Here is a 20693-nt window from a genome sequence, read left to right as displayed (position 1 = left end):
ATTGCCTGGGGCTTCTGCATGGGATTTATCCAGTTGAATTTCCAACAGAAAATGTATTGCTTTGGAATTGCTGAGAAAGGGAGACATTCTGGGTCTATGTTAAAGCAAAACTTTTGACAATGGAGAAGAATGCTTCAGACATGTTAATTTTTTTCATATTTAAAAGTGATTAATCATCCCAAATACCATGAAGCTGGAAGGCCACAATACAAAGTCTTGAAAGGTAAGGAAGATCCATAGGCCTTGATACTCTGAACTGGGAGTTGTTGAGGGAGCCTGTAGGTGAGCTCATGTTGACAGACAAAAAGCCCAACTAAAAATTCATTTGAAAGGACAGAGAGTCTGGGCAAAACCCTAGGAATACATAGAAATCCACAGACTTACTTTTCAATTAGCACAGAGCAAAAGAAGAGAAGAAGGGGGAGAAAGAAGTAGAGGGGGAAGAGGAGGAAGAAGTTATCGAAGAAGTCATTCTCTACCTATAGGTAGTAGGCATATATACACCACCCGAGATACTACTTCCTTGGAAAGTCTTTCCAACTCTGTTGGCAGATCAGGTCAGGACCCCAGTTTGTTCCTGTAAACTGGGGATTTGATGTTCTAGTGTGTGCAGTTGTCCCCTGGGCCCACCGCCTACTAGCTGTGTGACGTTGACAGTGTAACTTTACCTCTCTGTGCCTGTTTCTAGAGCGGTATAATGGATTACAAATAGCAGCTTCTTCAGAGTGTGAAGACTGGATGCCAAACATCAGAAGTGCTGTGCTCAGTGCATGTTGGCAGGTCGTTCTTCCTCCTTGGTACTTAATGCAGTTTTAATTAATTAGTCACGTGTTAAGTTTAATTATTTGTTGAATGTAATGTCTGACATGTTCAATAGATGTTCCATGAAGTGAGAGCTAGTGCCTATCTCCTTCAGCCATATGTCCCCCGTACCTAGCGTGGTTCTTAGTAGATGCTTTCAAAATTGTGACAGAGACAAGGAATTAAGGAAGGATTCTTGTGCTTCTCATAAATATAGCTTGAAGACAATATAAAACCCGAACTGAATTTACCTTTGTGTCCCATCTAATAACCCATTTCACTTCCAACTCTTTGTATCAAAATGAGGTAGCTTTTTGCCTGTTCCTTCATTTGCAGAGGGATGTGGATTAGGGCCCAGAGGGTTCAGAGACCCTGAAAATCTCTGAAAGAGACTTCACTCAGCTGGTTGCTGCCTTGTGTTTACATATTTCCCTTTTCCCTTTTCACCTACCAAAATCTCCCCTCCCGTCAAGAAAGCTAGTTTCTTTCGTTGCAGGAAATTCTGATTTGGTGTTGCTTAGAAAACATAAAAAAGTTTGAAATAAGTTGAAATTAAAGTATAGTTATTCAAATGCAAAACTCCATTCAGCCCCTATCTGCCAAAAAGAAATAGTTTAAAAAATGATTTTCAGAATCACTGACAGTGCTGACTGTGTTTATGGCAGTGGGGTTGCCGGCCTTCGGCAGCCGTCCTTGCCGGTGTGCACCCTACATTCAGAAATTAAACAAAACCACATTGAACTTGCTGCATTAGCTGTTGCCACACAGGAACGCTGATGGGCTTAGTGAACACCACCAACCCAGGCCAGAGTGTGTCAACAGCTGAAGGACCGACCTAGTTCAGTTTGTGCTTTGCCCAAGTTGTTCCAAGTTTAATTCTTTGCAGCTTACTTTTCCTGCTGTTTTGGCCTCTCTCTCCTACACTATGTCTTAAAGAGCCTAACAGCCCACTCAGCCTCATCTGGCAAGGCCATGGGGGCCCAGGTTAGGGGTTGGCAGATGCAGACACCTAGTCTCTCTGGTCTGATGATCGGTTAGACTAGGGTTTCAGAAGGGCAATTGGCTGTCCTCTTCCTCTGCCTCCAGCTTTCTTTAGCTGGCTACTTCTAAAATTCCTTCCCAAACTAGCCCAACCTGAAGTAGATGCAAAGAGCTTCTTGATTCTCCACTCATCTGGAAAAGTGGAGTCTTTCTGCTCCCCTGCCCATACAGGAAAGCATGCTGCATAGTGTTTGCCGCTTGACTCTGAGTGCTTGCATCCTACCCGGGGCTTTGGCTCTTCCTGAGAAGTGAGGTCAACTGTCTGTGTTTCTGGGCAGATGAATTGAGCAGTGAGTTGCAGAACCTTGGTGGTGAAGAGGTTAAATTGCTTACCCAGCCGGATCTGGGTTTTCCTGCCCGCACTTGCTCCTGGCCTCAGGCGGTGCCTGCTGTTTGGGGAGGGGGAAAGGGAGGTCTCGCCTGGACCCAGGTGGCCGACAGGCCAACCATGTTATTAAGAAACAGGGATCGAAAAACCTTGATCTTCAAAAGAGACCCCTAATTAGTCACCAGCCCCAAGAGTAAATGGCATTCCACCTCAGCGAGGCAAGGCGGGAAGGGCGCCTTCAAATCCTGGGGACTAATTGCCATTATTGGCTCTACGAAGATCCTGTTGTAAACACTTGTCATCCGAGCCACTTCTGGTCGGCAAACTTGAGATATCAAATGGTTCCTTCATGTTTCAAATTCTCCCAAATGCCTTGCTGGGCCCTTTTTCTAGGAGGGCAGCTCACTCCTGCAGAGGGCAGCTCTCTCAGCACCCAGGCTGGAGCAAAGCCTCCTCCTCCCTCCGATGAGCTTTCCCAAAATCATCCTAAGGTGAAATCCTTGTCAATAAGGGATTTGAAAACCTATTTTATTCTCACTTGAATTTGAAAATGCAGTCTCAAAAATAACCTTTAATTGCAAACAGAAAGGATTTATCCTGAAGCTAATGGGGCATAAGCTTGGGACCCCTCAAGTACACAGACCTTTTTTCAGGCCCCGGGAAAGGCATTAGCAATGTGTTCTTGTGGCTATATAGTTTGGTCAAGTTTGAAACAGTCAACTATTTGTCAGTCTGTTTCTAAAAGGGGACCCGCCAAATGGTATAAAACCAAGATGTGCTCTGTAATGCTCCATGTTTCTTACCTTTTGCATTGTGCATTCTCATTGCTTCTGGAGATAAGTATTATCTCTCTGTTCTTAGACTTTTTGCTTCTTGGTCCTCTTTGGCATTCATGCAGGAAAAGGCACACTTCTTCAGGCCACGTGCCGGATAATAGGTTTTGTCTAAGTTTACTCTTGAACTAGGGAAGTGTTTCAAGACCCTGGATCCGTTCCCTTCAAGGGCAGCCTAGGTAACACCAAACTCAGACAGTGAAAGAGGTCAGCCTGGAGAGAGGTTTGGGGGCCATGGGGATTTGAGATTGTGGCTCCCTGGACCACTGGGATTCTATTATCCAGACACTCTCACGGCAGTAAGTATGTCAGAATGAGAGAAGGAGGAAGGAAGCAGTGAATACTTTCTGAATATTCTTGTGAAACATGAGTTTTCTTTTGACCTTTAAGATCGGCTTTTAGCAAGCATCTAAGGGCCCTGAGGTGCATTTCACCCGTACATCCACTGCAAACTACGGTGCAGGGCCAAATGTCATGTAACTTCAAATAGCTCCTTTCTCCAAAGCTGAGCTCCAGAACCATTTCTTGAGAGAGATAAGGCATCACCATTACTCAGCAATAATTCCTTTGTGTGAACAGTGCAGGGCGTGACAGGCAGGTGGAAGTTCTATACACAAGGCTTAGGATATTTGCTTATAGGATTCCACTGTCTCCATGATGAAAGCCAATGGTTTTCCCTCTATAGGTAACCTAATAACCTCAGACAACTGTGAGGACGCAGAGGTACTGGCCCTCCCCCGGTGAGGTTCTTCAGGATGACATGGGCGTTCCCCCAACCCCCGCTCTGGGGACAGGCCCTCTGTTTGTTGGCTCAGCCCTCACCCCTGATGCCAAGTGTAGCATCCCCAAAAGATTCCCAAAGTGTTATCTGAACCTGTATGTTTCACTGATTTGAGATGTTAGAAACTGTATGCCAAACTTTTGGTTATTTTAACTAGTTCAGGAAAGAAAGACTAACATGGGTTTTGACAACAAACAAAACCAGTTTTTGTTCTATCAGTTATGTTTAAAAGATTCCAATTTCAAACTAAACACAATGTGTGGTTATTCTGTCAGCAATTTATACAGCCACCGGGGCGCCACAACTACACACTGCATACATCATTGTATTTTTAAAATGTACTTAATGAACTTTTTTTTTCTTTTCTAGTAACTACTTCATTGCCTTAAATGAATGCATTCCAATAGAATTTGTAACAAATGACCACTTTGTGTTTGCATTAATGCCAAACACGTTTAACAAATTTTTAACAAGGAACCCTGGCAAAATGCCAAACTCCTAGAGGGACACTGAAGGAATGCTATAAATTTAAACTAGATTTTACCTTTTCACTTAGTTCAGCGAATGTCTTAGGTGTCTTGCTATCTCAGGATAGTGACATTTCTATTTCATGTCAGATAAGTTGTACATTTTCATTATTTTTATACCTTAGGCGATACCTATTTCCACAAGACTTTTAATTCCAGGCAGCGGTGTCTGAAGTAATATGATGGTAGCTTAGAAATAGATCTTTATTTCTGCAAATTGTTCCTATCTTTTGTGGGTTGATAGATACATGTATGCATATACATATCTTACCAAAACATCTTACAATATGTGATCATCTACATCTCCTACAATCCTTATCTTACACAGTCAACCAGTTAAATGCGGAAGCAATCGATTAGACCAATGGTTCTCAGATGGAAGCAATTTTGCCCCTCACCCCAGGGGAATTTGGCAATGTTTGGAGGTGTTCTTTCTGTCATGATTGAGGGAGGGAGTCATGCTATTGGCATCTAATGGACAGCAGCCAGGAATATTGCTAAACATCCCATCATACAGGACAGACCCCACAACAGAGAATTGTCCATCCCCAAGTGTCCATAGTATCAAGATCAAGAAATCCTGGAGTAGAGTGACAGACTTTTGGCATATAGGCAGTCTCTCAGGTGAAAAAAGGTATTATGTTAAGGAAAAATTACTACTAAAAGCACATTTCTACTCGACCAGTGCTTTTAACAATTACACAGGGTACCTACACTGATGTTGAGTGACAGATTTCTGATTTTTACTTCTGTTACCATCTTCCCTTGAAGAAAAGAGAAAAGAGAGACCATGGGAGCCAGGCATAAAGTGTTGACTGAGGTGGTGCTGGGGTGGTGGTGGCCCAAGTGTGGGGCGTGCGCAGGCCAGCCGACTGGAGCCAGAAGCTTCTCTGGAGAAGGCTGCCAGGGCCATGGAATGGTCTCCGAGGCAGGGCTCCAGGCAGGCAGTTAGTTTTAGGTGTTTCATGGGCAAGCACTTCTATCTTAATAGCTATGCAATTATTTTAAGGTTAAAAAAAAAGGTATATTAGTCAAATACTGGCTCCGCTATGTTATTAAAATAAATCATTGTTTAAGAGGAAATTTGGTTTTAGAAAACTTTTTAAGCAAAACTATGAATTCAGTGTGACAGGTGTTATGGAAACATTACAACCACTGGGACAGTAGAACACAAAGGCCTGAGGTTTAGGAAGTCCTAGCCTTACAGGAAAGAGAATGGGGTCTGGAGTTGAGAAGATATGGTTTTAGATCAGGCCCAGGAAGATGAGGATCTGACCAAAAGCATTCACTTCCTGTAAGCTTCAGTTTCCTCATCTGCTAAGGGACTGTTGGCCAGGTCAGCGTCACAGCACTGTCGGGCTTGTTGGAGCTAACTCATGCACAAGCACAGAGCGCCCACCGTGGCAGACAGCATGCACAAAACGTTAGCTGTGAATCATTCTGACCACAATGATAATGGTGAAAATAAATTCGAAGGAGGCACAGCAGTATATGTTGCCACTTTGATGGGCACATCTGAATCCATCTGAATCCCTTCATTTACAACCCCGTGGGTGATTTGCACCCCTGCACACAGAAACGGGAAGGGGAAGATGAAGATGAAATCTGGAGACTCTTGGGCCCCTCCCAGCCTGCAGGCTCTCCCAGCCCAACGGCAGTTTGCAGTCAGGAGCTGAGGCCTTGCTGGGCCCACCCCCATCCCTGGCCCTTTGGGCTCTGAAGTGTTACATTTTATTGCCCTATGGAGCTGCAGGAGGCCACTCGCCAGGTAACATGTTGCTCTCCACTCATATTTTTGAATTATGGTTTCAAGGTGGTTGCTCCTATCAAGAAAATTAAATGATTTAACATAATTTGTTGCCACTTTGATCACAACAATAATAAATAAATCTTCATGAGGAAAACGGGAAACCCATTCTGCCCCGTTTTAAAAGATGTTAAGTAATAACACAGATGGAGTTATAGATTTTTTTTTTTTGAGTAGAAACAACTCTACTGGGTTTTCCTGGGAGCAGAGTGCGTAGTGGAGTTGTTCTACGGGATGCCCGCTGCCCCCAGAACCAACAGCTCTTCTCTTCAGACCATTGTTAATTAGCTGATCAGGGGCTCACTTTTATGTGGGCACCATGTGCAGTGTCAGAGGCGTCCAGAGCCGCTGTGAATGTGTGTCTGTTTTTGTACCTGCGGGCACACTGCACACATTTGGAAAGCACATGGAGTGTAATGGACATTAACCCAGATGTCAAAAATAGCCTGCGTTTTACTACTGTTATTAAACAGTTTCCCCTTTAACCCCACCGTGTTTACCAAAGACCCCTTTCTCCCAGCCTGTTTCTGCAAATCACTACTGAAAGGGCAGGAGAAGAAAGCTGTAATCCGGCAGGTGTCTTTATTCCAAAGAAAAACAGTCCGAAAGAATATTTGTGAGATACCACACGCTTACAGCCTGCTCTCCTGAGGGTGCTTGTCCTGGGGCGGAATCTTACTCAGCTCACCCCACACCCCCTGCACCCCCACCCTTGCACACCAACTGCAGGATGTCCTTTGAAAAAACAAGTCGAGTATCAATCCCATCCAATTCTGATTTTTTTCACAATGGGAAATCACTGTGATACCAATAACACAGTCTCTGGTTTAAAAAATCCAAAATGTGCAACCAAAAAAAAAAAATTCTAAGGAAAATGTTAAAACACCGCCCAGAGATAATTATTAACAATATGCTGGTTTATGCATTTACAAGGGTTTATGTTTATGTGCATCAATGCAGAAATGAGATTGAACTACACATATGGAATTGCAATCTGCTTTTTTCACTGAAAAAGTGTGGACGTATTTCCATATCAAAAAAATAGATCAAAATTGTCATGTAGTCAATAACTCTTAAGCAGACCTATTACTGCTCCCTGTTAATTTCTTCCAGGCACAAATTTTTAAAGTTCTCATTTTCGTATTTACTTATGTATCTCTTTGTTGCCTGTCTTACTCCTGAAAATATGGGCCCCACAGAGCATACATAGATTTTTATCTGTCATTTTTACAATTACGTCCCTGGCACCAAGCATACTGCCTGGCACAGAAAGGAGCTGTATTAGCTTTCTATTGCTGTATAACAAATTACCACAAACTTAGTGGCTTAAAATAACATCCATTTATTATCTCATTGTTCTGTAGGTCAAAAGACCGGTCAGGCTCCGCTGGGTTCTCTCCTTAGTCTCCTAAAGCCAAAGTCAAGGTGTGGGCCAGGCTGGATTTAACCTGGAGGCACAGGAAGCACCCACCTCTGAGCTCATTCAACTTATGTTTCTTAGTTTCTTATGGTTGTAGGACTGAGGTCCTGTTTCCTTGTTGGCTGCTAGCTGCAGGCCGCTTTTGGATCCTACAAACAATCTCAGATCCTTGCCCTCAGCACAGCAAATCCCTCTCCTGTTTCAAATTTCTCTTTGTCTTCTGCTACCGGCAAGAGAAAAGTCTCTGCTATTAAAGGGCTCCCGTGATTAAATTAGGCCCACCCACTCTCTTTTGATTAACTTAAAGTCAACTGACTAGTAACCTTAATTATATCTATAAAGTAACATAATCATGGTGTGAGATGTTCACAGTCCCAGTGCCAAGGATTACAGCAGGAAATCTTGGAGTGGGAGTGGGGAGCTTACGGATTCTGCCTGCTTTAGGTGCTCTCTAATACTTATGGAAAGAGTGAGTGAATAAACTTGTTCTGTGAACTATGCATGGCTCAGGGGATGCCAAATGAGCAAGACTGGCCTGACCCTCATAGAGGTTGGAGCCTAGACAATGTTGTTCAGTAGAAATATATGGCAAGCCATATCTGTAGTTTTGAGTTTTCTAGTAGCCACATTTTAAAAGAGTAATAAGAAAGAGGTGAAATGAATTCTAGTACTATATTTAATTTTATCCAGTATATCCAAAATATCATTTTAATGTGAAATCAGCAGGGGAAAAAAAACTCAAATTCATACTAAATCTTTAACATCTATTGTGTATTTTACATTTATAGCACATCTCAAGTTGGACTAGCCATATTTCAAGTGCTGAGTTGCTACCATGTTGGACAGTAGAAGTCTAGGCAAGTCACCAGAAGGGGACAGCACAATACGTGTGAGACTTCCTGTGCCACTTCCCACACTCCGGAGGGTAAGGAAGGACCTCCAGGGAAGGAGTGACATCTAAACTGAGTCTGAAGAATAAGTAGGAATCGGTCAGGTCAAGGATTAGTGTGACTGCATGTCAGAAAGACAAGTTTGTGAAATGAGGAGGAAAGAAAGCTTTAGGACTGCAGAAGCAAGCTCAGCTCAGAGGGAACGTGAAGCATGGAGCAGGGGAGAGAGAGAGGGAGGCCAGCATGGCCAGGGGTCCATTCCGAGGGCCATGGGATTGTAAGTGAAGTCTGTAAAGAGGGAGTGCACTATGAAGCGGGTGGTGGTGTTGAAATGTTGGCTGCTCGGTGAGAGTACAGAGCAGGGGCTGTATGAGAGGACAGGTGGGGATGGCTAGGGCTGCCAGAACTGTCCAGGTGAGGGAGGGTCGGCCAGAGATTTTCTCACAGTGGGTGGCTGCCCAGATTGCCTCCTTGCTGGAAGCCATGATTCCTTATTCAATTTTTGTTTTAAATCTGTGCATATATTGGCCCCTGAACAAGGGATCATCTGCATTTCCAGCTGCTGCCAACGTGATCATTTGGTGAATGGACTGTCTGATTAAAGGAGTGGTGACAGTTTTTGAGAGTTCTCTTTTCCACAGCATAAGCCTTACCCCAAAGCAGTGCACGGCAGTCACGAGGCACTGTATTCTGCCCTGTGACCTGTTACTCAGCTGGAAATCTTTCTCTCCACTGAATAAATGATTGTTCTTTGCTACTTTATCTTGGAAAAACATCAAGGACATCGGACATGTGCTGTAATTGTTTTTCACTCATTTCCCCATCTGTAAAATAGGACCAGTGCATTTTAGTACTTCTTTGGGTTTCTCTTTCCCTTTTAATCATGTGGCCTATCAATATATTGGTCAGCTCTTTAAAAGGATGATTAAGAAATGCTTAATGCACAAAAGAATTAGAGCTATGCGCAGCTCATGAAGCAGAAAGCGTGCTCTGACTTACAATTTTCATACAAAGTTTGCAGAGATTTTATGTGCCAGAATGAGTAATATGATCTGCTCTAGGAACTCCCTAGCTTTCTGGCTCTGCAAAAGTCATTTTTTTGCCCCGATTCAAGTTTCTTAACCAGAAGGGTTACACCAAACTCCTCAGAGTATGAATTAGCAGAGTTCATCCAAGCCACATATTTCATTTGCACTGTTTAATGAGGGCTCAGAATAACTGCCTACCTGTGCAGACGTTGGGATCTTTGGTTCGCTCATTAGTCAGTGTGACTCGAGAAATGCTCTGTATCAAGCACTGAATCAGACAGCTCAGGCTAGATATAAAAAGTGGCTCACATGTGTGTGTGTGTGTGTGTGTGTGTGTGTATGTGTGTGTGTTTGATCTCTCCTCTCTCCGCCATAGTCCCCAGATAGCCGCCCTACTCCCATGTGCCTGGAAACTCCCAAACTGTTCAAAGGCCATATGTGAATGATAATGATGTAGGCACACAAAGTCGAGCATCAGTAGGGAAGAAAGTCATCATTCGAATGTTCGAGATGGGATGGTTCTCTCTTCTTACCCGATTTGCTGTTTCTTTCCAAGCTGCAGTTATATTCCACACCCAGGGACCCTGATGGGGACAGTGAGAAAACTTGGGGTGCTCCTGGATATGGATGACTGCTGCATTTATATTTAAGGCTAAACATATACACACATGCTATGGGATGTGGGGATGACAGCCAGCTTTGTTTCACTCTGTTCTCTTTAAGGAGATAGCCATATTATTTTTTAATTATGCTTTTATTGTGGTAAAAAATACATTTAAAATTTACCATTTTAGCCAGTTTAGGTGTACAATTCATTAGCATTAAATACATACACAGAATTATACAACTAACACTACTATCCATTTCCCATTCACTACCCCAGACAGAAACTCTATACCCATTCAAAGATAACTCTTCATTCCCCTCTCCCCTCGAGTCCCTGGTAGCCTCTAATTTATTTTCTACATCTTTGAATTTCTCCATTTTAGATACTTCATATAAGTGGCATCATACAGTATTTGTCCTTTGGTGACTGGCTTCTTTCACTCAGCATGATGTATTCGAGGATCATTCGCGTTGTAGCATGAATTAGAGCTTCATTTCTTTTTAGGGCTGACTAATAGCATGTTGTATGTCTGTACCACCTTTTGTTTATCCAGTCATCTGTTGATGGACACTTGAGAGTTTGTTCTGCCTGTGGTTATTGTAACTAATGCTGCTATGAGCGTTTATGTACAAGTTATCTGTTTGAGTATCTGTTTCCCACTCTTCTGGGCATATACCTGGGAGTGGAACTTTCAGTATTCTTTTAAATTGTTGCTCTTAGTTGGTTTGTAAGTGAATGTTAAGTTTTCTGGTGTCTTGACCATCTTTAACTCTCTAATGTCTACAAAGTCAAGTTTAAAAACCATACTCTTTGTAGAAAACTGGAGAGGAAAAACTTGACATACAGTCTGATTACATAGAAATAACCACTGGAACATTTTGGCTGATTTCCTTTTAATTTCTTTTTGCACATCAAGAGGCATCTACACCTGTATGTGAAATATTTTGAAAGTGGCCTCTTCTCAGATGTGTCTGCAGGACATAGCTGAACTTTCTGTTGACTTTATCATTCTTCTGCGCTTCTTCCCCATCACTGCCACCCGCAATCCCCATCAGCCCTGACCAAAGAGAGTGGTGGAGGGTTGGTGCAGGGGCAGGGGAGTGTCTGCCAGGATTATCTCTGAGATGCCTGCCCGTTACTTTCCCTGCTAAATTGTGTGCTTTCTTGTTGCAGCTATCAGAAGGGCTGACTAAAGGGGAAATGCAGCTCTGCAGCAATACTCTGATAATCTATTGCAGCACAGCTCCCATCACTGTCCATCACCACCTGGAATGCTCATCAGGACCGAAGAGGAATTTTTACTTTCATTATGAGCCCGATTCTTTTCGACTTGATATTTCCTTCATCACCTTATGTCCTTTCTCACGGATGCAGACCTGTTGGAAAGGAAGAAAGCACAGGAGGAGAAAATGGTGGAGCCTCCTTTTTTTTTTTTTTTTTTTTTTGGTCAGGATTTGGATATTTCAAATGCATTCATCTCTTCGGAATGTCATTATTTGATAACATTTTACTTACGTTACTTAAACATCACTGGATAAATTTGAACTCCATGGGATTTTTACTGTGGATTCAGCTTCAATTGGACAACTAGCTTCATCTCCTGTTTCTCTGCCGGTTCAGTCTAAGTAGTCATTCCTAATGCATTAGATTATCAAAAGGTGTAAATCCTGTGAGTGAGTGGTGTTGGCAGTGCTTGTATGCCAAGATGCATGGAGTGTTTGACAGAAAAACCAAAACACCAAAAATGGTGAGCCTTTACCCTCCTCTGTTTCTTTAACCCGCTGTGTGAAGAACTACATTTTGATGGTATAACCAGTAGTTACCTCTGGGCCAGGTTGGAAATGAAATCAATTTTTTAAACCACTAATACTTGCCAAGAAATCGCCTTATGAGAACATGGTTGTGTGTCTCTGACAATGCATGGCACATCTAAATTGATCATTCATAGTTCTATCTACCCTGTTTTGTACTGGGGAGTGGCCATAGCCTGAGGCACCTGCATATTTCTGCTCTGTGTGTTTCGTACATCTCCCGCGGCTGAGATTCGGCCGAGCCTCAGACTCTTACCATTCCCGTACATGCAGGTCTCCATGAAGAAGCTGGGGCTCATTCACATTCAAGATCCAAATGCTGTGCAAACAGTGTAAGCTTAGATCTTCTGTAAACGAAGGGTCATTTCTCATTTTTTGAAAATGTCTCCAATGTGGATTCCAAAACATTTTCAGCATCAAACATGAAAACATTGATGAATGAGGAATAATCACAAAAGCTGTGTATCTGTATATAGCTCTACACAACATTTTTGTGGTACAGAGTCATTTAAAGCACATGCCAGGGAAAGAGACCGAATTTTGCGGTCTTTTACATACAGTGACTTGGTACGAAGGAGAATTAAACTCCTACTGCTTCTTCCTCTGAAGATGAAAAAAAAAATTCAAGTTCTTATAACTTCATAAAACTCATGATCAAGTCTGGCAAACATGTGCAACTCTTATATTGATCCATTTTCTTGTTGATGGAAGAAAGCCTTCCACGTGTATGCAAGTGGGCGATGAAAATCTGCATTTTTAAAGGACAAACAGTGAATTTAAGCATGAGTGGCCTTAATATAGTTGTCTTTTTTTGCTGCTGTGGAAAGGATTCTAAGCAGATGTTCCTGAAGTCTTGCATTGATTTTAGTCACTATTATTACTTTTTAAAACGTTGGTGCAATTAATTCTGGACCTCTCCTGTGAGCCATAGAGATATTTAAAAGTCAGACACCTTATTTATCTATCGGGGAAGACACAACTGTGTCTGGGTTGCACTGTTCATCCTTGGTGCATTAGGAGTAATATATTCAAGCAGGTTTCTTGCTTCTGGCTTTGTTCTTGTTGTCAGTCAGTATCGCGAACTGTGTGAAGCTTTCGTGTTGCATAAGCAATCCAAATACATTCATGTTTAAAAAGTTTGTCCTTTAATTATCAAAGGGATCTAGGTCTTGATCGGAGAAATGAGCAGAGTTCTTCGCAAATGTATTTAGTACATTTTGGCATAAGGTCGCTCTGAAAACCCAGGCCACACAACTCGTCCCCATGAACAGTTTGGGTGTCCTCAACTAGGGGTGAGGTGGCCTCACTGCCTCCTACAGTCAGGTCCTCATCTGAACTCTGCCTCTGAATACTTGAAGTAGGAAATAAGAAATCCACTAGGGAATATAAGGTCCTAGAAACAGAAAAAGCAACCTACTGTGTATACTTAGCAATTTCCAAGTATGTGCCAATTTTGTCACAGCTGTTGTTTGGGGGGATCGTTTTTTGCCCCACGTTTGTTGGTTTAAAGTATTACCAATCTAAACTTTCTGGGAGCATATCATTTAGTCCCTTAAAAATTAAACTCTGTCTAACATAGCATCCTTTCTCATTTCATATAATATTCTCTCATTTGGGGTGGGGTGAGTTACCAAAAAAAAAATCCCTTTTTACATATTAAAAATAGTCTCTGTGTTTACGACAAACACTGTGATGTTGGGAAGACGTTTCCTTTGCGCAAACTTTAGCAGGTTTCCCCCTTAATCAGAATGAAGTTGAAAAAAAGTTGAGGCTAACGTTTAGGAGAAGTTGGTCTTCTTGCTTTGTGCAAAAGCAGGCTTGTACTTTATACCCCATTTGATTTCGATGTACAGTCTCGATTTTGTATTTAATGATTTTTGTGTATCTAGTATGCACGTTAACAGCGTGTCAACTTTCATTTGAAAGTGGGTTTCCATTTACTTTTTAAACAGTGTTTATGACGAGACCTCAAATGTGTTGACAAAAGCTCTATCTGAGATGTTTCTGTGTCGAGTGGCGTTTGAATGCTGCCAGGGGTCAGTGTATCTAATTCCCAGAGACCCTCGTTTGATAGTGCTTCTTGTAATATTTCTCCAAGTGAGTGGCATGTGGGTTGTGATATTGACCATGTGATTATGGACTTCGATATGAACAAAATAAATAAAACTAAGGAACCCTCAGAAACTACCAGTGGGCATGTAGTAGCCAGTCATTGTAACCTCGTGTCTAGTAGAAGTACAGCGTGCAAGGTATGTACAGTTCATAAATTTGTTATCACGTGTATGAAAAGTACTTTGTGCTGATCGCCTTATTTATATTCATCAAATAAACTTTGTTTCTTTCTGAAGTGAGTTCCTTCCATGTCAAACAAATGCTCCAATTGTGGTGGTTTCTAATCTCGTTTAGGTCATGGATCCCCATTTGAGGAACCCATGGACTTGAAGATAAAAGAAAGAAAAAGGGAAATGATGGACTGACTTTACTGGAAGAGCCAAGGTGTAAATCTCCCCTTAGGCACAGCTGGACCTAGAGCTTGTGCTGTACTAAGAAATTAAGCCATTGGTGGCATCCTTCCTCCTCCTCTACCTCTTTCCCTTCCCTTTTCATCTCTCTCACAATTCCTCCCTCTTTCTCCATCTCTCTTTATCCCTCCCTCTCTTCTTCCTTCCCACTTTTTCTCTCTTCCTTTTTTTCTCCCCCCCTCCTCCTCGCTTCCTCCTTGTTTACTCCTGCGCTTTCCATGAGGTTGATGTCAGTCCCTGCTAGTATCTGTCTACTTAGTGGCAAAGATGACCCCCAACAGCTTTGAGTATTCTTGGACTTTAGAGGAGAGATGCCTCTCTCTCCCAGCATCCATCTCAGCTCCCTGGAGGTCCGTTTTAGATCATACACCTGATTACCTTTTTCAAGGGAATTGGGAGGGGAATGTGTGATTGACAGCCTTACTGGATGTTGGAGGTGCAGTTTCCAAAGGAAAAAAAATGGATTCTAGGCTAGAAGTGAAAGACAAGGAAGCTGAGCAGGCAAACACAATAGCTAGTCCTGCCATCACTTGGATGCATGCACAGAATCATCCAGAAAAATACACAGACAAAATCATCCATGCAAGGGCTCCTCAGCTTTTGCAGCTTATCTGTGAATCACAGTGGAGAACCAGCTCCTGGTTTCTTTAGAAGTTTGAATTATACTCCAGGAAACAAATGATCAGTTCTTACCATTGTTGCAATTAAACAGTAATTGAGTATTAGTGCCAGAAAGTATGCTGAATGTCATGTAACCCAATATCCTCATTTTACAGATGGAGAAACTGAGGCCCAGTCAGAAATAACTGATCCAAGCGTACCTGGTAAGTTCATTGCAATCCAGGACTGTCCCCACAGCTCCTGAAATGGAAATATGTGTCCCTGAAGACCCTCTGGGGAGGAGGGGGTGGGACAGAATCTACCCTGAGTTGGCCCTTGACAACACAAGGGAAATAATCATTTGGTTTCTGTATATGATGGATTCCAAGCCACGGGATATGCAATTCTCTCACATTCAGGCACATTTTGGGCAACCTGCAAAGTCATTTGCCCTTTTCATTATGAATCCTTTTTTTGGGAAAAAAACTTTTGTTGGACAAGAATTTCTTACCTCACAGAACTTCCTGAAGGAGCCGGCTTGCCTTCAGGCTGGATTATAAGAGCCCAGCTGGCCAGATGGAGCTGCTGCTTCTTGACCCACAACCCAGTCCTTTTGGGAGGAGAGCTGCCGCCTCACACCCTGCTGCACCCCACGCAGGCCCACCCGTCCCTTTCATTCTGCTGAGGCACAGAGACTTAATTTTGGCCTAAGGTTCACCTTAAAAATCCGCCTTGACTGCTTCTGGTATCTGTAAACTGCTGTTACAAAAGATGGGAGAGACATTCTAATCTTGGGATCACTGATTTGTAATAATAAGGATTGATAACAAGGAAACAAAGATAAATATCATATTGAACGTTACTGAGCATTTGCTAGGAGCCAGGCCATGGCATGATGGACTTGTTTAAATGCATTTAAACCCACTCCTTCATTCTTGACTGCAGTCCCATGAGGTGGGTCCTGCCATGATCCACATTTCACAGTGAGGGGAACAGGGGCCCACAGAGATGACCAGGAACGGTGCATATTTATAGCGCATTTACTTGGTGCCAGTGTTGTGCTAAATGCTGTCCTTACGTGAGTTCATTTATCCTGATGGTAATCCCGTTAGGGAGGTATTATCCTCAGGTATTAATATTATCCTCACTTTACTGACAAGGAGAAGCAGGCCCGGAGAGCTCACATCCCTCATGCAGGATCCCCCAGAGGATATGCGGTGAGGCCAGGCTTCGCACCGGTGCTCAGCAAGCCCTCTGCTTCAGGGATGCATCAGGCCACAGGTCAGATGGGGGACGTGTGGGGCTGGGATTCAGATCCTGTTCCTACTCACCAGCAGTGCTTCCATGTTGCAAATTTGGTCTCCAGCACAGCTGTACAGCTCACAGGGCCTTCAAGGAGTTTCTTGCTTCATCAGTGCCACTGTCAGCCAAGAAGACGAGAGAATGGGAGTGTGGAGCCTAGAGGAATTCAGGCCACACGTGGAAGGAAGTCCCAGACAAAGCTCAGCACCTTGCATTTAAACCTGCTCTCCACGGGCCTCTCTTGTTTCTTCTAAGCCCTTGGTGTCTGGGCATCAGCATCTGATCTCCTAGGCATCCATGGATTTGCAAGGTGGAGCATCTGGTGACAGGAGACTGGACAGATGTCCCCAGGTGGGAGAGGGCCTTGAGTACCAGGCTGAGGGGTTGAGACCTAATCCTGTTGGCCATTGACTCTCAACTCCAGTAACTTGTGTGCTGCTTGCCTGATTCTTGCTATGTCTGAAGACAATACGTAGTCTGAATTAAGTACTTTCTTCAATAGGCTGTTTTATGTAAATAAATTTACTTTAAGTAAAAAGTACCACAGTCATAAATGAGGAAGTAGGATGATTTTCCATACATAGCCATCACCAAATATAAGAACAATCAACATAGTGAAAGTAAAAGCAATAAAGATAAATTATCAATAATCAAAACAGAGTTCTGAGTCTGAAGCTTTCTCTCTCTTTGTTGAAAAGGGAAACTGGCAAAGGTGAGAGATGTGTTTGTAGGGCTGAACAGAGTTTCTTTTCGTTGCTGAATCAGAAGGATTAAAAATGGTCCATGAAGGAAGATTTCACTCTCGCTCAGGGATATTTCAGACTGCCTGTGACCCCTGTAATCATTTCCAGGACCCACTTTGATCTCTGAATTTTAGGAAACCCTCCTGCAGGGACAAAAAACCAGAGGCGGATTTTTAAATAAACTTGATTTTTAGTAGGATTTATTTTTTTAGAACAGTCTTAGGTTTACAGAAAAATTGAGCAGATAGTAGGGAGAGTTCCCGTATAACCTCCCATCTGCACAGATGCAGTTTCCTCTACTATTGAGATCTTACACTCGTACGGTACATTTGTCACTAGGGGAACACACGTTAATGCATTGTTATTAACTCGAGCCTATTCTTCATTCAGATTTCTTTAGCTTTTACCTAATGTCCTTTCTCTGTTCCAGGAGCTCATCCGGAAACCACATTCCATTTAGTCGTCATGTCCCCTTAGGCTCCACCTGGCTGTGAGTTTTTCACACTCTCCTTGTTTTTTTGTTTTTTGTTTTTGTTTGTTTGTTTACAGCACAATGTCCCAGTCATGCATATATGTACCATATATTCGTTTTCATATTCTTTTTCATTAAGGATTATTACAGGATATTATTATAGCTCCCTGCGCTATACAGAAGAAACTTTTAAATTGGGTTATAGTCAGTTTACAATAAAAATATGGAATGCTTCACAAATTTGCATGTCATCCTTGTGCAGGGGCCATGCTAATCTTCTCTATCATTCTAATTTTAGTATACGTGCTGCCAAAGCAAGCACCAGAAGAAACTTTTTTAAAATCTATTTGTATATAGAATGGCTAACATTTGCAAATCTCAAACTCCCAAATTTATCCCTTCCCAGTGCCTTCCCCCTGGTAACCATAAGATTGTTTACTGTGTCTGCAAGTCAGTTTCTGTTCTGTAGATGAGTTGTTAGTATCCTCTTTTTTTTTTTTTTGGTTCCAAGTATGAGTAATATCATATGGCATTTTTCTTTCTCTTTCTGGCTTGCTTCACTTAGAATGATCTCCAGGTCCATCCATGTTGCTGCAAATGGCATTATTTTATTCTTTTTTATGGCTGAGTAGTATTCCATTGTATAAATATACCACATCTTCTTTATCCAGTCATCTGTCGATGGACATTTAGGTTGTTTCCAGGTCTTGGCTATTGTATATAGTGCTGCTGTGAACACTGGGGTACATGTATCTTTTTGAATTAGAGTTTCCTCCAGATATATGCTCAGGAATGGGACTGCTGAATCATATGGTAAGTCTAGTTTTAGTTTTTTGAGGAATCTCCATACTGTTTTCCATAGCGGCTGCACCAAACTATACCCCCACCAATGGTGTAGGAGGGTTCCCTTTTCTTCACACCCTCTCCGGCATTTATCATTTGTGAACTTTTTAGTGATGGCCGTTCTGACTGGTGTGAGGTGATGCCTCATTGTAGTTTTAATTTGCATTTCTCTGATAGTGATATTGAGCATTTTTTCATGTGCCTAGTGTCATTTGTATGTCTTCGTGATCTTGAAGTTTTGAGGACGACAGGTCAGGTATATTGGAGGCTGCCCCTTTTCTAGGAGGTGTCTGATCTTTTCTCATGATTAGACTGGGAATGTGGGTTATGGACAGAAGACTACAGAAGTAAAATGCCATTTTCATCACATCATATTAAGGGTGTATACTGTCAGTGTGGTTTTGGCTGTTGATGCTTACTTTGATCGATAACCTGGCTGAAGTAGTGTTCGTCAGGTTGCCCCGCTATAGTTACTCCTTCCCCCTACTTTATGATAGATGCATAAAGTGCAGAGATAAATGATTAGAGCTCTGTCTTAGATGGAACATTCTGCTGGCTGTGTAGAGGATGCACTGGCTAAAGGATAAAAAAAAATCCCCGAAGTCTTTCGGACCAAAATTGTCTAAAACAACAATCTATTGTTTGGTCTATTGCTTAGGCTATTTTTCTCTTCCAGGTGGAAATACCTTTGCCACCTGTAGCCGTGCCTTCCCCTGTGGGATTACTTCCATTATCTACGGCAGAAACAATCAGTGTGAGTGGCGTAGACCACTTTCCACGTGCAGGGCAAAGTCAGCATTTCTATGGTTTAAAAACAGATGTTGTCTGTGCTAACACTGTGACTTCACTCGGGAGAGAAACTGCATAAATTCAAGACAAAACCTCCATGTCTGCATAACTGCAGCTCACTGGTTAAGGAGGTTATGGCTATTTGAATTTGAGAGGAGAAATAGGAGTATTTATTTGAATAGGTATAACTGTTAGAATTCTTATCTTTTGCAAGTAGTCCCCTCCACCACCAAAGAAGAAAAGAACAAAACTGTAAGACAAGGCAACTTGAGCAAAAATAAATATATACACATACAGATACATTCACAAATATGGCTTCACGCAGTGAGCAGTTTAGAGGTAATGGGTTTCAGAAGTGGCTTGTCCCAGGGGCTCAAATGACTGCTCACCCTCCTTTTCTTTGTTCTGCTTCCTTCGTGGTAATCCATTCTTGAGCACTGTCAAGGTCTCAGGTGAGACCCCAGGCCCTACGTCCCTCTCCCTAGGGGAGGAGTCACGTTCTCTTCTCCACTAGGGATGGACGCGACCTCAGTCTTGCTGATTGAAAAGGGGGAAAGGTTATACACTCACATAAGAAGGAAAAATGGATGCTGAGAAGGCAAATGTCAAAGGCACATAGCAGTATGACACACTCACAGCAAAACATCGTTAGAGACTGGTTTGTTTTTCCTTTGAGTAGGGCCCTGACCCAGAAAGGAGCATCAGGACGTACGTTCAGGTGGAAACAGCAGTATATTGGCAATCACGACATCTCAGCCAAAATCTCAGTTTTATAAGAATTTTGCCACACTTGCTCTGTGGTCACATGCAGTCAGGTAGCTGCGTGCACCCTCTTTTTCTGAGTGTAACCAGTGGGAATAACATGATTCCTAACTACCTGACATGGGATGCAGGAACATAAAGTGAGACAATTGAGAAAATGTTTAGAAATCTTTTTTTCTGTTTCAGTTTTTTTTTTGTTTTAGCAATTGAAATATAATCTACAATGTTTCAGGTATACAGCAAAGTGATTCAGATATAGACAGACAGGCAGATACTCTTTTTCAGATTCTTTTCCTTTATAGGTTATTACAGGATATTGAATACCGTTCCCTGTGCTATGCAGTAGGATGTTGTTTATCTGTTTCGTATGTAGTCGTGTGTATCTGCTAATCGCAAATTCCTAAAAATATTTTAACAACAAAGCTCTCTTCATAACTCTAGCAAAGTCCTGAGTGACTTGGTTCAATTTTTAAGAACCTGTTTCCAGAGAAGGAAGTCTTCCTCCTTAGAGGCTCAGCTATAAAGGATTCAGGTGCATATACCAAGCAATAGATTTGAGGATAAAAGCTGTCGAGAAGGAACTATTGCTATTTGCCACAACATAGATGAATCTCACATAATATGAGGTGAATGCAGGGGGACACAAGAGGACACACTGTGTGACTCCATTTATATAAAGCTCAGAAACAGGCACATTTCATCCAAGAAAATGTTTCTGGGATGCTGGTGATACTCTGATTCTTGACCTGGAAGTTGGTTACATGGTTATGTTCGGTTTATGAAAAT

The 20693-nt window shown here is 42.3% G+C and overlaps 1 protein-coding gene and 1 non-coding gene across 4 annotated transcripts in view; one reads left to right on the top strand and one right to left on the bottom strand.

The window, feature by feature from the left end:
• Nucleotides 1–15935, top strand: part of ERC2 (ELKS/RAB6-interacting/CAST family member 2) — an 874625-nt gene extending 858690 nt beyond the window's left edge. The window contains exons 19-21 of one of the 3 annotated variants that reach the window (XM_072941512.1): nucleotides 14281–14370; nucleotides 15173–15220; nucleotides 15515–15935. Coding sequence is in view for 1 of the 3 variants with exons in the window: in XM_072941511.1 (XP_072797612.1) it covers nucleotides 8327–8395 (69 nt within the window). In the remaining 2 variants the exon portion in view is untranslated. Of the gene's footprint in view, nucleotides 1–8326; nucleotides 8464–11236; nucleotides 11322–14280; nucleotides 14371–15172; nucleotides 15221–15514 lie in introns of those variants that run through there. The other 2 variants (XM_072941511.1, XM_072941513.1) reach the window with 2 other exon arrangements.
• A 1795-nt stretch (nucleotides 15936–17730) lies between these two features.
• Nucleotides 17731–17835, bottom strand: LOC116284046 (U6 spliceosomal RNA). The gene has a single exon (XR_004193832.1). It is a non-coding gene; the product is annotated as a U6 spliceosomal RNA (small nuclear RNA).
• Nucleotides 17836–20693: the final 2858 nt, after the last annotated feature.

Source organism: Vicugna pacos, chromosome 17 (genome assembly GCF_048564905.1).
Source record: "Vicugna pacos chromosome 17, VicPac4, whole genome shotgun sequence".
NCBI classification, from domain to species: domain Eukaryota; kingdom Metazoa; phylum Chordata; class Mammalia; order Artiodactyla; family Camelidae; genus Vicugna; species Vicugna pacos.
This window is presented reverse-complemented; position numbering and strand designations above follow the sequence as displayed.